Source organism: Netta rufina (genome assembly GCF_964035555.1).
Source record: "Netta rufina genome assembly, chromosome: 3".
Taxonomy (NCBI): Eukaryota; Metazoa; Chordata; class Aves; order Anseriformes; family Anatidae; genus Netta; species Netta rufina.
The window spans coordinates 73,896,890-73,915,160 of NC_140125.1; the positions used below are offsets into that span (position 1 = coordinate 73,896,890).

At 38.3% G+C, this 18,271-nt stretch overlaps 1 protein-coding gene across 1 annotated transcript in view; it reads left to right on the forward strand.

Moving 5' to 3' along the window:
• SLC16A10 (solute carrier family 16 member 10) overlaps nt 1-18,271 on the forward strand; it is a 66,587-nt gene that overhangs the window by 42,618 nt on the left and 5,698 nt on the right. Inside the window, exons 4-5 of the mRNA XM_084284868.1 lie at nt 14,696-14,839; nt 17,292-17,520. Of these exons, the coding sequence (XP_084140994.1) occupies nt 14,696-14,839; nt 17,292-17,520 (373 nt within the window). The remainder of the gene's footprint in view (nt 1-14,695; nt 14,840-17,291; nt 17,521-18,271) is intronic.

Genomic DNA, 18,271 nt, shown 5'->3' on the forward strand with positions numbered 1-18,271 from the left:
TGTGTACTACTACCTTTTATCAGGATTTCAGCTTTGTTTCCAAGGATCTCCAAACACCACCCGTGAAGCGGGCACATGCTCCACGTGCCTACCAGTTGTGTGCCACCAGTCGAGCCTAGCAGAGCTGAAGGTTGCAGGCACGGTGTGCTACAGGCACAGCACATCAGCTGCTGCCTGCTGGCTTGGCACTGCAGCTGGTCAGTAATATAATATCTGGCTCTGTCTGCTTCTGAGGCCAGAACGGATTTCTGTTTCTTTCGTGTTTCCTGAAGCATATTGGGAAGGAGGAGGTAAGAAAGATATATAAGTTTATTTTGGGTTTTGGAATAAGAGCCATGCCTTCACAATTTTATCCAGCCTCTCCATGTTTGCTAGATTGAGCAAAAGTCTGTTAAAACAAGATAAAAGAACCTCCCATGAACTAGGCTGTAACCAAAATTAAACAAATGAGCAAGTTATATGGTGTGCTAGCTGGCGTGAGTTACCAGTGCCTGATTTGCAGCCATCTGCTATATTTGAAATAGACGTCATATTCCTTTTGTCTCTTCAAGGTGAGAATCAAAAAAGGAGAACTTTTATTTAGCCCAACTTGCTTGATGTCAAATTCTGTTAGTGCGTGTTCCATTCCATACAATTTTGGTGAACTGGGCTAGGAGAATTAGTATATGTAGGTTTTGACTCAGTTTTATTATAAACAGTGATAATCAGTGATTCAGATTGTTGAATAGGAAGTTAATAGTTCATGGGATTACTAAAGCAAATGGCCAACACTCCTCTCAATTTTAAGTATCTTCTTATCATACATTGTTAATTCTTAGGAACTTGGTATTTCAACTCTGTTTAAAATGTGACATAGCATGCTAGGCAGTTTAAAAAAGATGCCCTTGCTTTTTTTGTGCTTTATTTAGCAGGGTGAAAATAAATACTGCTTAAAATGGGTGTTGTCACTGAATAGTTTCTTCTAAGGTAGGTTCAGTTTGAGTTTAGGACTGTCAGAAATGACACATTTCATAAAACGTGGCCCAGTACTGTGTTGTGTTTTGATAGCAATAGTCAGCCAATGTGGGGAATACTGATAGGGCTGCAGAACATCATCTTAACACTTTGTGTGCAATGTTTCAGTCCCGTAGTAATTTGTCCTGGGATGTTTACAACACCTCCATCAATTCAGTTTTAAATAAAGATGTGGTTTGGCGTAGCAGTTGCTTTTATTGAATATGTCTTGTTGCCAATGATAGGTCATGTTATTTTTTTTACAGTGCTTGACACCTTCAGTCCTGTATTTCAAATGTAGGGTGAAAAACTGAATGGAAAAATTGAATAATTAAAATAGTGTAAATATAAATTACTTTTTTTTTTTTTTAAGACAAAACAACATCAACAAACAAACCTCAAAACAACAGTATGCTCCACAGGTGCAACAGTATGTTCCATAGGTGCATACTTGTGTATGTAGAGATTTTTGGTTATGGAATGCCTGTGTTCTGTGTCTGTGTGCTTCAGATTTAAGGTCTAAGATGTGGTGTCCTCCTGGCTGTTTTTTCCAACAAATTCTTTGGAAAAATCTATCTTGGGATCCAGATTTAAATAATGGATTTATGCCCTTCCATACATAGATGCCACAGATTCAGTGTTTCGTTGCTTTTATGAATCTGCACATACCAGGAATAGGTTGAGCTGGACCTTCAAAGAGCAGGGAAGCGAGAGCGCAGCCACAGCTCCTGGAATAAGCAGGTGGATATTGCCTCAGGTACTAGAAGCTGCCACTGAGAAACAAAGCATCTCCTTGGACTTTGCTCGAAGATTTTCATCAACTGGATTGTAAGAGAAAATGCCTCACAAATTAAGAATTAAAGAGGCTTCAAAGCAGCTGGCCAGATGAAAAGTGTTCTCAAAAAGATACAGCAGCCCCAGCACTGCCATTAGGTACAGACCTGGGTTCTGCTGGCATCTTATGCTGTTTCAAAATGTGCTTGGCTGCCTCTGCTGGTAAACTGCTGTTCAGATTCTTGCGGAAACTGCACCAATGTGGTGAAGGATTAGTGTCTAAACAGGCCAGGCTGCCAGCAGCGGGCACCAGCTTGTGGGGCTGTGATCACTGTAGAAAGAGAGACCCTGCTTCTCACCGTGGAATAAAAATATCCCACAGTAGATATGTCCTCTGTGTTGCTGTGCTTTTCCGTACGTAAACCAGGAATACGGGGCTTGGAAAAGTTGAGAGGTTCGATGCGTATGCTGCGTGAAGATCGTCAGCTCAGCCTTCTTCTCTTTTTATAGAGCTTGGGAACAGCTGGGAAGAAGAGCCAGTTATGTTATGCATTCCTCCCAGGCCAGTCACCCCTGCTCTGCTCAGCCACAGGCAGCTGTGGCAGGGATTAAGTGACTGGCCATGTTATCCTTCGGAGGCCCTTGGCCCAGTTGGAGGCTTTGAGTCAGCATTGCCCACCTGGCGTGCCTAGTCATCTCTTCTCTTTCCTCTTCCCGTGCTGCTTCAGCCATCCTTCCGATACCTTCGACAGTAGGAAATCTCCTGGAAGAGAGGAAATGTCAGCAGAAAAAAGCCCTTCTGCGAGGGACTTTCTGCTGACACGCAGGGCAGAAGCACCGGTGAGCAGTTCACGGGGGGGAAGAAGCTCACTGGTTTTAGTGACAGATACAGTGTGCACAAAATGCGAACTGTTTTGAGAATGTAAGAATCCATTCTCGTAGATAATCTCTGGGTTTAAATATTGTGATGGGCAATACTGAAATTGTATTTTCTGTGATCAGAGAGAAAGGTCATAGTCCTTCCCCCATGTAGGGAATTCACTGCTTTAAAGCAATTAAGTTGTTTCAGTTGTACCTCATCAGAACAGATGACTGGCACCTACACTCAAAATGTTTTTTTTATTTTTGCTGTCATAGAAAAACAACAACAAATGCAATGATTTAGGCAGTCTGCTTCTCAGGAGGAAGCTAATCGGAGTGCAAAATCTTCACCATCCTAATGAGGGCTGTTTTTTTTTTTTATTGTGGAGAGGGGCATGGGGATGGTTGGAGTCTCTGTGAAGTTCTTTGTTAGTCATAAGAACTTGTTTATGCATACAAACAAACTCATTCACCTTCCAGGCTGCATCACAAAATCAGACAGCTCCAGTAGGCTTAGTTATCTGCGCTGTGTGGCTTAGTCTGTCTCCAGATCTCTGTTTGTTACTTTGAAGTTGCTGGATCTAGCTGCTACACCCACGTTTGTAGTCTGTCTGCAAAAAGATACTGCTGTCTTCTGCTCTATAGTTTCCATCTTTTGCTACGACATCCATTTAGTTCTGGCTCTTTAGTAAAGAAAAGTCTTTTTTTTTTTTTTTTTTTTTTTTTTTCCACTTTAGAAAGAACATAGTGAACAGGGGAGCTTGCTGATATGGATCATATATGGATCATAGATGATGCAGATTTTTGTTGCTAAGCAGATTTGATTTTTTTCTTATTTTTTTTTTTCTTCCCTGAGGGCAAGATCCTTGCTTTCCTGTGATTCAACTTTTTTTTTTTTTCTCCCCAATTGGACTACCTTCTTAAATTGAACCAACATGATCTGTCCTTCAGCCCTGTTCTTTACCAGCCAGCTACTTTGACTTCTTGTCTCTACCTCTTTCTCAGCTGTGTAGCACTGATTTGCCTTGTTTGTGCTCGTAAGAGATCTGTTTCTGCTGTGCGAATTCAATCTAGTCCCCATGCATGCTTGAACCTTTGCCTCGTGGAACACTTGCCAGTACAAACCATCTTCCTGTGCAAGCAACTCAGAAGCAAAAAGCCAGGCTCTCATGAGATCCTCTGTACTCGGTTTTCCTAGGAACTTACTCAAAGTTCTTGCTATGTATTTTGAAAACTGTATTCGCTTGTGTGTGTTCGGTTTGTGAAAGGCCTTATTTATTCGGGACTGTACAGTCTCTCTATTCTGCCCATTCAGAAAGACAGCTATTTTCCACCTATAAACTACACCTCCCCCTGGCAAAAGCTTTAGTTCCTTAAAAAGAATTATACTGGAAAATACACACTGGGTAGTGACCACCAACATTCTCCAGGCAGATCTGAGCTGCTCTATCCGCACAGGATAGAGGGTGGCCAGGCTAAATCTCGCTGCACTAGTTGATGCACTGCTCACGGGACCCAAGCCATTGCTCACAATGACACTTTTGTGTGCACAGTCCTAGTCCTGCACCTCTCTTCCCTCCCCTGAAGTCCTGTGCCCTGGATTCCCTACTGGAGACAAATTGCAGCACAGCTATAGATGCTGTCCTGTATGTCTGAGTGCAGAGAATGATGAAAAGTACGATGTATGATATATGGACTCTACTAACCAAAAAGCTCTCAACTGAAACATTTAAAATGCATGCACATCCACAGTAAAGCGTGTACACATAGCACATCCTGAAGAAATTCAGTTCTTGTAAGGTAAATATTGTCTCTGTTTTGGGAACCACTCGTATTATGTCACAAGTTTGCTGCTAAAAAAAAAAAAAGAAGTGTAAAAAGTGTTTAATATCTGATTGGTACATCTGGATTTTAACTCTAAAAATGGAAAAAAAAATCACCCTCCATCATCATGTTCACTTGCTTTCATTGGTTGCTGTTCAAGAAACCCATTAATTTTTTCAGATCTCCTCCATCATTCATTTGCCTGAAGGCTACTACATCATTCATTTCCCAGAAATTATTGTTAGTATGTTTTGTAAAGATAGGATAGTATCTTTAAATGATGTACTAACAGGTAACTGTGTCAAAAGGATATTTCTCCATACTCTAGGAAATCTGAAGATAAAGCTGTAGGTATACCTGTTGATTTTATTACCTTTCTCATCCACTTTATCTACCATATTTCTGCCCCCCCCCCCCCCCCCCCCCAAAAAAAAAAAAAAAAAAAAAAAAATTAGCAAGGCACTGGTTTTGTAAGGGTCCAGTGTAATTAAGGAGGATATTTCTGAGACCTCAAATCTTCAGTGGCTCCCCATGCTTTACTTGCTTTGCTAATCTTTGCATTTATCTCCCTTCAGATCTCAACATCTGCTGCAGTTTGACTGCCCAGGTTAGTGAAATTTTCCCCCTTTACCCACTTCTGTAATTATCCTGTGCACCTCTTTTCTTTCTCAGTATTTCTCAACGTTGATCTGGCAGCATTTATTCTTCACTACTTTTTAGTTTTTATTATCTACTTTTGACACTGGAGGGTGGTGGGAGTGAAAATAAAAAAAAAAATCCTACTTTGTATGAAAACATGTTTAAGCTGTTTTCCAAGTATGTATTGGAGAAGAGTAAAAATTGTAAGTACAGAAAGAACAGAAACTGAAATAGTAAGTGAAATGTGTGTATTTCCCTCCCCTCCCAGATATGAGAGTAAATGACAGTTCACTGCAATAAAATACATTAGGTAGCAGTATATTCAGTAAGACTTTGAAGGATATTGAATGAAGCATAGAGCAAAACTTCTTGCCTGTGCAATGCTAGCAGATTGAGAGGTCTGAATTACATTATAATTTTCCTTGTATCAGTCTCTAATAGTCTCTAATTAATATATTTTTGGATAATACAAACTATTCTAATATCGGACAGGATATAGTTAAGTCAGAGAATAATAAAATAAATAAATATATATTTAATGCTATTCTAATGGTACTCAGCTTCCCGTCTTTTTGGGTGCTTGAAGCATCGTAGCCTGAATTAAACTCTTTCCGCTCCATAGGTGCCCAGAAACCTGGGATCACAATTGACTTTCTTTTTGTACTATTCTCATCCAGAGTCGAGAAACCTATTCATCAAAATTAAGTGAAGAACCTTCCTTCACTCATGCAGACTAGCTTTTGCGTCCAGTTTCTGCTCCAGGAAGAGCTGCCTAGAAACCCTCTTTGCTCCTTAGTTTTTGTTCAGACTTGTGAATTTCTTTTCACGTATTTTGTGCTTTCCTTTGAGGAAATCTTGAAACCTAGCTGTTTCCATTTGGTTGCTGCGAGTGAAGTCATGATCTATTTTCCAGGTTCTTTCCTGCTGATTGAGTTAAAATTTAAGTCGTTACTACAGAGTAGAGTATTTCCTAGGAAAGGGGAGGCATGGTTTTAGGTTGCTTCAGGCTGGAAAGAAAACTACACAAATGTCTATACCCTGAGTGAGGGCTGTATCTCTGTAAGAGGAGTCTATCACTATCATATCTTTTTATTGCGTTTTAAAGGAAAATACAACTACTGGATTGAATTTTGCTGGGCCCTGATCTGGTAGATATTTGTCAGCGTTATTTGGCTCTTCCATCTAGAATCAAGGCTACTGAGAGGTGTGGTTTGTTTTCCCCTGTGTCTCCCAGTAGAATGAGACAGGTACTTCACTCAGCCCTGTCAAAACTGAGGTGATGATGAGCATGTCCACAAGCAGATCTTAAATATTGAAGTGTTGTGGATGCCCGCAAAGTTATGTGGCAGCTGAATGAAGGCTTGAGAATGTGACTTGATTTCACTTACCTGAATCCTATTGTTTCAAGAGTCTAGTCCTAACAGACCTAATATATTGTTGTGTGGACTAAGGAAGTCAGCCTGTCTTAGAAGAAGATAGTAGCATTGTAACATTTATGTAGGTACATGAATGAATCCCTATTTTATTAACCAGTCAACTCCTGCCATCAAATTAGCTTCACATTACGTTATTCCTCAAGACACGTAAAAAACACAATTTTCTTTGTGTTCAAGATTTTTAGAAGGAGCTGCTGTAATCAGCTGCTTTATTTTGACATGAATTAATTATATAATCTTACTTGTTAATCTTATTTCTAATTCTGCTGTTAAGTTGAAAAACTCACCTGAGCTAATAGCATCGTTTTGTAAAAATAGAAACTGGCCTTTTTATAAAAGCTTTAGTTTAACTATTCCTAAATTGTTCCCACATTAACTACTTTGCTTTATGCAGACACTTAATTTTATTCCGATTTCAGTCCAGCTTCCAGAGTTTCACTTTGTCATCTTCTCGTCTAAGTAGTTATAAAACAGGAATGTTCTCATGAAGCAGAAATAATGAACTTCTTTAGTTTTTCAATAGGGCAGATTCCAGAGACCTTGAATCAGTCCTGCAGCAGTCTTTCAGAAACGTTTTTCAATTTGAGGGGTATTCATCTTAAGAAGATTGTTAACTTGACTGACTAGTTCTTTTGACCTTGTTTGTCTGGAAGTCAAGGCCAAAACGTAATCAATATTAGACAGAATAGTACAACAGATCTATCTATCTTTCTTTCTTTCTTTCTTTCTTTCTTTCTTTCTTTCTTTCTTTCTTTCTTTCTTTCTTTCTTTCTTTCTTTCTTTCTTTCTTTCTTTCTTTCTTTCTTTCAAGTCAGGGAAGACTAAACTGGATGTGTAGCAGCAGAACCGTATTACAGTTTTGCTTAAGTATGCTAAACAAAATTAGTCCATATTGCAAGTTTCACTCCCATTATCTCTTTGAGAATCCATGGTAAATTATGCTTAGAACAATTAGCCTAAGTGTTTTTTAGTAGGCCTAGTGCATACAGTGTTAATCATCAGTGATTATGAAAGTATTTTCTTGTAACTGGATATTTGTACAGGATATCTTGATCCATTGTTTTGGAATAACATAATTTCTTAATCATAGCATAGCATATAATATGCTTGCTTTTAATTAGACAAGTCATAACCTGATACAGAATAATTTATCACATTAGTAAATGCTACAAGGATTTGAAAAGAATTACTATTTTTCTAAAATGTAAGTGAGATGTTATGTCAGGAAATGTTTTCCTTCAATCTTAAGCTTATTACTAATCAAATGTTCAACAGAATTTTACCAAGCCAGAGCTTAAACAAATAAACTTTTCAAGTTACAACATTCAGTATGTATGCATTTGTAGTTATATACATCCATCAAATCACTGATTCATCAAGAATAACAGTGGGGGAATCGTAATACTTTTCCCAATTTAAAGCTTAACTAATATCCAACTGTAGCTCAACTAGTATTAAAAATCTCCATAGCTTCTTTCAATCTCTGCTAGTTGGCAGTTGTTCCACTTTTGGAAAGGTTTTCTTAACTTTCTTTTGGGGGTAGCTTAAGCCCATCGTCCTCCTTCCCTCCACCCTTTTTTTTCCCCTTTACTCCCATTGTGAGAACCATGGGCTACCCAGTTATGAGTAATGTCTACACTTGGATGGAACCCAACTGAGGCCTTGGTGCAGAGCAGGGTGTGAAGATCACACCATGTGCCTTATGAATTGACATGCCTCCTATTATTTTTGCAATACGATGGCATTATTGGAACACGTTGAAACTTGATCTGCCAAACTTTCAGGTCCCATTCTGAAGAACTGTTGCCAGTATACTCCCATCTTGTTTTCATTGATCTGATTTTTTATTTATATATTTTTTAATCTCAAGTAGTGTTTTTTTGAATATTATTTACCTCATACATTTTTTAATGAAAATTAATTGTATTTAGTTCACACTGCTCACTTGAAATTGTCTTTCTTCACAATACTTGCAAGTATTCCCTCATTTGATGTAATTTGCAGATCCAGTAAGCGTTCTCTACTTCACTGTCCATATCATTAATGAAAACATTAAATAATTTTAGATTGGGGCAGGCTTCAATTCTACAATAAATCAGTAGTAACTATTCTCAAGAACAGCTTTTCCAAACAGTTCAACATCCATATTTAGAGTTGTTTAACCTAAATCACGTATCCCAAACTGTTTCATGAGAACTGCTGTGTGTGTGAGAATGTCAAAACTCTGGCCAAGGTCGAGATAAATTACATCTAACCTCTGTGTTGACTAAGTTTGCTGCCCACCATGTAGAGGAGAGAAATTAAGGTTGTTTGACATGGATTTTATTTTTTTATGAATCTATGTCGATCCCTAGCTTGGGATGCTATCTGTTAGATGTTTAAGCATAGGGTTATTTTTGTTTGTTTAAATGTGCTTGACCTGTAACTTTCTAGGACTTGCTGATAGTAGCTAATTTTAGACACTGTGGCTAGTTCAGTTCTGAGAGTAAGATAGGTTGAGGAAGTGCTGGATGAGGGCCAGAAGGAGCTTGTAAAACTGTGATTGTAAGTTGGGGGCTGTAGTCACTTTCTTTCCTTGGGTACACATAACACTTCAGTTCTTGCATATCCTGGCTTTACTCCTCATCCTTGCCGGTCACTGTGGGCTTGCCCAGAGATGTGTGTGCCTTTTCTGTCTTGCTGCTGCTTGAGCCAGGCCAATCCATCCATATCCTTGTGCCCATTTCTTTAAGCTGTCTCTTGGGGATCCAATGGGTTGCAGTCTCTGCTGACATCTCCAAAAGCTAGGAGCTTCTAGTCGGGGACAGGACATGAAAATATCCTGAGAGAGAAAGTGGAGCTGAAGGGGGAATGAGCAGAAGTCATGGACCATCTTATGCTGCAAGTGTAGGGTTTTTTTCCTGCTTCAGGCTACTCTCAGACCCCAGCGTGTTTTCTTGCACCATTCCCTGAATATTTGTTTGGGCTTTCCTTGCTGGCATGCACCCTTTCAAGACCTGAGACCTGGTTTAATTGCTTTAAAAATGATTAATTAGCCTTTGTGACTAATAAGTGAAAAAATGGTTATCAGTTAATGACCCTTGCCTTGTTGTCTCCAATTTGTAAGTCATATGCATATGTTGCCTGTTTTAATCTCTGAGATGATACTCATTCTCCACACATTCTTAAAGATAACATTAACATCTCCTCAGAGATTAAAAAAAAATAAAAAATACTATTTTGGGTGGCAAACTTCTTCAGGAAGCTGTTTTGGAAAACAAACCAAACCAAACTGATTTTCAACCTAAGTTTTTCTTTATCTAGTCTGAATTCTTAGCCTTTTCTATGTTAAATAGGCCCAAGAGTTAACCTGTTAACTGTTATAATCTGAATTTCTCGAGTAAAACTGACCATACGTATCATCGTATCACAGAATGGCTTTGGGTTGGAAGGGACTTTAAAGATCATCTGGTTCCAACCCCCCTGCCATGGGCAGGGATACCACTCACTGTCAGGTTGCCCAGGGCCTCCCTCATCCAACGTGGCCTTGAACACCTCCTGGGATGGGGCATTCAGTGCCTCACCACCCTCTGAATGACGAATTTCCTCCTAACATCTAATCTAAATCTCCCCTCTTTTAGATTAAAACCATTCTCTCCTGTTTTGTCATCTACCCAAGCAAAAAGTTGCTCCCCTTCATTTTTGTGAGCCCCCTTTGAGTATTGAAAAGCTGCAAATGAGGTCTCCCCACAGCCTTCTCTTCTTCAGTCTGAACACCCCCAGCTGTCTCAGTCTTTCAAGATCCTCGGAATCATTATGGTGTATAGATTATTCTGTTTAATCTGCTTTACTTGGTGAAACAATAGAAAATTTCCTGGTTGTCAGGTAGTAATCACCTTGTTTCTTGCATTCTTTCCTTGTTTGTTATGTAGAATAAATTGGCCAGAGCTAGAAAGAGGAAGTATCACTGTTGTGGCAAATATCTAAAAGGGAATGTCTCTTCCAGAAACATATATATACACATACTTTTGCCAGGTGAAGACACTTGATTTATTAAAACAAAAGTGAAAAAAAGAAAAAAAACAAACTTCATCAATCTCAGATACATTTTTATGGGAGTGCTATCATTCTGTGTTAGGTATTAATAGTGCTATTTCACACTTACTGGCATTAATATCACTTTTTCAGTTGATGTTCAGGAGTTAAGATTACTTCAGAAGTTGCTGGTCCATGAGCTGTTGGTTCAGCAGTAAACACTTCATCAGAGTCTAGATCAGAAATGTATTTGCATGGAATGATCTTCCATGTGCTTATTATCGTACAGTTCTCTGGAAACCAAGTTGCTTTTTTTTTTTGTGTGTGTGTGTGTGTGTGTGTGTGTGTGTGTTGAGTTCTTTTGTTATAGACCAAACAGTGACTTATCTAGAGCTATTTCACGTTTTGTTTTTCAGCACACCCTGAAACTTTCAGTCTTCTAGGACAGCTCATTGCAAAGTTCTTGATCAATCTTTATTAAGGCACTCAAGGCCTTGAAAGGAATCAGTTTGTTCAGACACATGGTTGGTTCCTTCATTGAAAGAAGGATGCTGTGTGACGGCACTAACAGAACAGAAAGGTCTGTGCATCAGTAAGGCTGTTCTTTTCTCAGATGATGTGTGAAAGAAACAATCATTTAGTTTTCTGAAATTTTGAAGATCTAGTTTTAGTCTTGAAGAGGAACATCAGTATATTTTTTCCATTTATACCTGCTCCAACTGTGGCCTGTCAATTGCTAATACCTTTACTTGGATGTGCACTTAATTTGTTGCTGTCTTTTGCCTTTCTTGCCCTTCCAGCTCGAAAGAACAAATAACCTGAGCTCAATTATCAACAAATAATTGGATTTCCTATGAAAATCTGAGTTCAAGGCCATCGTGTCTTCTAATAATACTGAATGGGTTTTTGAATGCCGCATTAGTAACAGATGCACAAATCAATAGATTATGGAGATATGGCAGTGCCTAGACTAACCACTGAGTTTCATGCTTTATACAAGTCTAGAGCTATTTGGGGTGTCTGAATTTAAGATAGTTATCTGGCTAAAAGGGCCAATTAATGTTTTTTTTTTTTTTTAAAAAAGAAGGAAAAAAATAAAAGAAAAAAAGAAAAGAAACAGTTCTGAATATTAGTGTTTATATCTCAGGGTGGATCCCATATGGAGTGGGATGGCCACTATGATAGATTAGTCTCTGATCATAGATTTTGTGTGTAAGGTTATGTTTTAGCCTCACCTGGCACCTCATACCAAGCTTCGTCTTGGTTACTTATAGGCATGGGTCACCACTTTAATTCCAAGGAATCACCGTAGTGCTTGGACATCTATAGGACTCATGCATTTCTCGAAAGCCTGAAGAATGAAAAGTTTGTTTGTGTAGGCTTTTTTTTTTTTTTTCTTTTTTTAATGTCTGGGAAAGAAAAATCAAAATCAAAACTTCCTTTGGGAAAAATGTGTATACTAAAATTAGAATAATGAAAAAGTGTAAAACTCCTAATAATTTGCTGATTTTTTTATTTATAGATGCGTAGCTTTCATAATTTGGAAGCGTGGCAGATTTCCTGTCATAACGTGCTATTTAGAGATCTGTAATCCTAGATTTCCTTCGGAATGCTTTCCTTATCTCCTAAGCCTCTGGAGCTGCGTTATTTGTACTGGTTGGCTCAGGCAAAATTGCAGGCCTCTGCTACACGTGGACAAATGAGATTTGCAACTGGACCATGGCACACAAGCCATGATCCATCAGAGGGGTTTTGAGTAGTACTGTCAGCTAGAATCAATGGAAATCCTGAATTCTGGGGGTATTTCTTTTATGCTGCTTCATCAATAAATGTAATTAACTTATAGTTAATTTTTAACCAGGTCACTCAGGGCTCTGTCCTGTTGGGTCTGGAAAACCTCCGGACAGCCCCCTCCACTGCCTGCTGGCCTCCTGGGGAAACAATTGCTCCTTTCGTCTTCTTGGAAGCTCTCTTGAAGGTTGTGGTGCTCGTATAAGGAGTGAATTCTGGAAAAATAACTGCTAATTTAGATGTTTGAAGCTGAAGACAAGTAGCTGTTGTTTTCCTACCTCAGCTGGTTGAATCTAATGCTTTCCCTCTGTTGACCTGAGAAAGGACAGCGTTTCACCCTTGGAGTGTTGCTTTGAGAAATCCAGGTGCTCATTTGCAGATGCACAGCTCGTAGTTATCTAGATGTAGACCTTTATCTTACCCCTGGGGATTGGATGAATGAGGTCTGCTAATTAAGGGAGCTGGAGGCTGCAGGAACATGAAAGCAAAACAGGTGGAAAGGGTGGCAGAAAATACCTGGGCTTCTCTGCCAGCTGGGCCAGCAGGTGTTGACAGACCCGGAAAGGTAGGGGTGGGAAAATTCAGTGTTTCTTCTCCCCTTTGACAGAACACCATCAAGTACAACAGCTTATCTTTTATATTAAGTATCACTCCAGAAAAAAAAACTTCATCAGATTCTGTTTCTAAATGGGTCTTAAAAAGAAAGAAAAAATCCTCAAAAATAGAAATCGAAAGTATCTTGCAATCAAGTTCATGCTTAAAAACAAAACAACCCTTATTTTTCTTCCTTTCTGACAAAAATCAATTACATTAGACAAATAAATAGTAGATTTAATAGACTATGTGATAAGTAAACAAAAACCAACTGATTTTATATTTAAGAAAATCAACCAAATGTTTGATGCAAATGTTTATGTTGATGCAAATGTTTATGTTGAAAAAAAAAACGGCTCTGCTGGTGTATTAACAAGAGAATCCTGAGCATTTCAGCCTAGAAGTACTTCCTAAAACTTTAGTTTTACATTATAGATAGGGGAATAAGGATTCTCTAGTTTGAGTGATTTTAATCGGAATTACTCATAACAAAAATTGCTGTGTGGCTTTTGCTCGCCAGGTCTGTCAGCCTGCAGAAGACCATTTGAGACAAGGTGACTGCATCATGCCTTAAAAATCACTTTCTTCAGATTACTTCTTACCTCTGAGTCTCTACAATTTCTTTCTCAGAACTAGTTCTGAGCACAGCGATCACAAGACTATGCAGATAATTTCTACATCTCTTTGTGCCCACTTTGGTGCATTTGGTGTTGCCCAACAGTGTTTCAGAAAGTGGTTGCGCAAAAGTCTGTCCGATGGCTAGTTTCTGGTCTTCGTGGCTGTTTTAACTCCACACATAAACAAACAAACCACCAAAACCCAAACAAAATGACAAACAAAACACCGTCTAAAATTATTGTGCCTTAATGCCCACAAAAGCTATTATTTGTGCTCCAGAAGGAATAGAAATCCAAATCCACCAAGCCAGTCTTATGATTTTTCTTCTTTTTTTTTTTCTTTTACATGACTTGAGAAGTTAGAATTACTGATACTGGTAATTCATCACGTCTGTATTTGATGGTCTACTTGCAGGACCTCAGGTCAAAGTGACTTGTTAAATGGTTCTTCCCCTGTGCCTGCCCTATTTATCTGCCCTATTTATTATTGCTGTTAATGCACCCTCCCCTGCAAGTGCTTGCCATTGTGCTCGGCACTGCTGGTGGTTCCTGCTCCTCTTCCTCCTTGTCCCTCGATGTCAGGATGGACAGCCTGGGAGACCCCCCCTGCAGCCTCCGCCGCTTTGCCCATTTCCCTCGTGCTCTTCCCCTGAACTTTGTTACAAGTTTGGTGTATCTGCCTGAATGCACGAAACAGGATTGTGGTGATGCTCATTGATCATTTGGTGCCCTTGGACCCAAGAGTATGACCTAACCAGTGACACACCCAGTTCTAGGGATCATTTGTGGATTCAGCATTACATTGCATCTATTGCTGGTATATTAAATGTGCCTGGGGGGGATGCTTTTTGAGATCTCCTTAATTTGCGGGTGTTAGCCTTGTTGTTTTCTTGAAATAAGTTCCTTTAAAAATGTGAATAAAGCAACAATACATTCTCAGATTGTTTTATTGTATCGCACTTAATACTGGTAAGTTGGTGCAGCAAAAACATTTTAAAACCCGTCCCAGTAGAATAAGTGAGTTGGATCATTTGTAGACGTATTTTAAGTCTGAGGTTCACAGATCACCTCTATTTAACTCAAAGTTTTCTACACTTTCTCTTCCTTTTTGTTCTAAAGCCTGTTTATTTCCTCAACCCTCTTTTTAAACAGATGAAGCATGTGAAAGACAGATTTGGCGACAATGTGCGAGAAGAAGTGCTGCTGCTGTGCCTGGGCATTACTTCAGGAATTGGCCGATTGATTTTTGGCAGAGTTGCCGATTATATTCCCGGTGCGAAAAAAGTTTATTTACAGGTATGTCTTCACATGGTTTTGAAGGAATATACACATATACAAAAAGTATTCTGAAGGCTCTGGTTGCAGGAACCATTAAGTAAACAGAATTAACTGACTGAGGATTCAAATTTGAGAGATTTAAACAATCTAGCAAAAAACATGTTTTTTGATACTAGGGGCTTCTGGTGTAAACTTCATGAATCTTTTAGATCTTTCTGGTTTTGTTTTTAGTGTTAAGAAAACATGGCTACTACCTACTGACAATTTTCATCTGGGAATGCCAGAAATTAGGAATCGTTAGCAAGGGAGTGGGAAAACCTTTCATGATTCTCTGAATTCTGCTTTCCCTGTTTTATCCCATAACTGCTTGATGCATACAGAAAGATTTCTTCATGTTCCGCCACTAAAGATTTTGGTTCTTCTTTCTTGATCTTTGTTAGGTGATAATTTGGTGTAGAGTATATTCTGTGCATAGCACGTGCTGATTCAGCCAACGAGAATATTAGAGGTGCTTAGCTGAGAAGTTTTGCTGAATGAAGTGGGTTACTTGCAAAAAGAGTTGCATGGAAGAGGTAAAAGTTCCTTCAGTTTCGGGAAATGCTGAGGTTTGGGGATGAAGATGGATACCCATTTCTTGCCCTCCACACTTATAAACACTTTATTTTTTATTTTTATTTTTTTAGAAAGTGTCAGTTTTAGTTCAGATTTTTGGAAAAGCTTTAGGTAATAACTTACATGTTATCAGCTACTGGGTGTTCTTATTCTGATGTTTTTTTTTTTTTATAAAATGAGGAATAACAAGGGAGACATCTAATGGCTATTATCTGTACTGCATTACTCAAAAATTCTTGGGAAAGAACCAACTTTCTGAAGAAAAAGTATTTGTTGCCATATACGTATAGACTCCCTGATGAAAGAGACTGTGACTTTATCTCATCCATTTAGATTGACCCAGTACGTATTCTTACACTTTCAGGAAATTTCAATATTAAGTTTTAGAAGTGAAAAGATGGCATTGAGGTGTTCCAAGGCACAAATACCTTCAGATCTTTTTATCAGATACATATCAAACTTGCAGTAAATCTCCGTAAGCTTTTTTATGCTTTTTGTTGGATGGCTACAACTGAAAAGCCATGGACTTATTTAGGGCATGAGTTCTGATGCTTCTGCATACCACTGGTTTCTCCTAGTTTCAAATAGGAATAACACATTTACTTTTGCTAGGTTATTCACTGCCTCTTCATCTTCAGCTCTTCTGTTTCAAGTAAGCATTTTTAGGAGGGAAAATGAATTTTCACTGCAGGTGTTATTCTGGGCTGTCCAACCATTCATACCATTATCCTATCGTGTGTGAAAATTATTAAAAATGAATTTTGACCAGTGCAGGTGAAACCTCTGTTTTTTCTTCAAACTTGACTGTGTTATAGTTGAACAGCTCCTAAAAGCTCTATCCAGTAAATCCAGCCTTCGTCTTTCTTCTGTTTCTGCACTCCCTAAGGAGCTGTTTCACTCTATTTTGTTTTGTAAATGGTATCTTCAGTAATAAAATTATATATTCTGTCTCTTACAGATAAAGTTTAGTGATTCTGGTTTTAGTGCTGTGTTTCACCTTAGAATAATTAAAATACAGTTAATCTGGTCAACAATACCCTTCAAAAAGTTGTGATGTTTAGGAGTGACAAGTGACCTTGTTTTCTTTTAATGCTTATGCCTTGTGTGGAAAACCTGTTTGTGCATTTAGGTGGGACATTGGTTTGCTGTGCTTGACATATGGGTGGCGCATAACCTTTTGCTTTTCTTTAAATACTTGATTTTATTTGGAATGATTTTTTGTTTCATTTTGTAGAAAGACGTATTTATATTCTTTTAATTTACTTCAAACAAATAATAATCATAAAGTTTGTAGAATATAAAGATTAAATAGAAGATTAAAAATATACAAGAATAAACAGAAATACAGAAGATGCTTGTGTGGAAAAATTGAAATGAGACTTCCAGGTACCACCTGTGAATATAAGCACCGTCAAGTCTTTGCTCCTAATAATACTGATATTGTTGCTTAAATTACAGCAGTGAGGTGTCTAATTATAGAGTGTTATAGTTGTATGATTTTTTTTTTTTTAAATACATTTTGTGGCTTTTGTTTGTGGAAGGATTGAAGAGTAACTTTCCAAGAGATGTTGGTATGCAGGAAATTCCTTCCTTACACAATCATGGTAGAACAGTTTATTACAAATGCATTTTGAAAAATCGTGAAACGAGTGCTGGAATTTCTGTGATCGCATGTCATGACAGTTCGAAGTGTTCATTTTATTTGGCTTTGTAATGGTGGCAATCCATGCTTATTTACCTTAAAGTAAATATGGGCAGACAATCTGATTCACTATGAATGCAAGGAGGCTCATCTATTCCCATTGTTTTTGCTGGTTTGATGCAGTATGTTTTTATATTTTTCCATGGTTACGTTTAGGTGGCCTCATTCTTCTTTATCGGCTTGATGTCTATGATGATTCCACTGTGCCATGTCTTTGGAGGTCTCATTGCTGTCTGTCTCTTCATGGGCCTGTTTGATGGGTGCTTCATTTGCATTATGGCTCCTATTGCCTTCGAGCTCGTTGGGGCTCAGGATGTCTCCCAGGCCATAGGATTTCTCCTTGGACTCATGTCAATACCTATGACAGTTGGTCCACCCATTGCAGGTGAGAATAAACATGGTCTGTAGCTGTAAATATGCCTCTATGGTTGCCAAATTTTCCGTTCCTATGTCATCTGCAGTGCATCTACGTTGGAAGATTTTTCTGTCTGTGCCCCAGAATATATAATGAATTTAATTCCTGCTTGTGGATTATTGATTCACTTTAAAAAAGTTTGCTTCAGATGTTTTTTTTATAAAAAATATTTTGGTAAAACATTCCTCTCAAGAGAAATGCAGGTTTTCAGGTTGGATTTAGGACCTGACACTTCCCATGCTGTTTAAGTGATAGCCTATGTATTGACTGTGTAACAGAAGGACTCCAAGTTAAAATCTCTAAAAATTAAATGGACTCAAAAATTTGCTCTTGTAAAAACAACTGTGAGCATAAAAGTTCTGGTCACTTTAGTTCCTTCTTCTAAGCATCCTTTAATGGAAGTCTGCTTGACAAAATACAAGTTTTGAAGATGAAAATTGGGAGTTCTTTGTGAGGTGAAAATGATTTTTAGCTACAATATTTACCATCAGTGGTTTCTGGTCGTAATTTACTCTAAGGTGTTGGAGGGCTACTGACAGATTCTTAGTAAGACATAGCTGACCTATGCAGCATTATAAAGAGCAGAATTATTAAGCTGTAACAGGATAGATTAGGTCATTTCTGATCTGTATATACTATCTCAGCTATTAATACTTAAATATAATTTAACTGATAGAAGTAGTTTTGAGAAAGGGCGATTCAAGTGAATTGCTGAAAACCA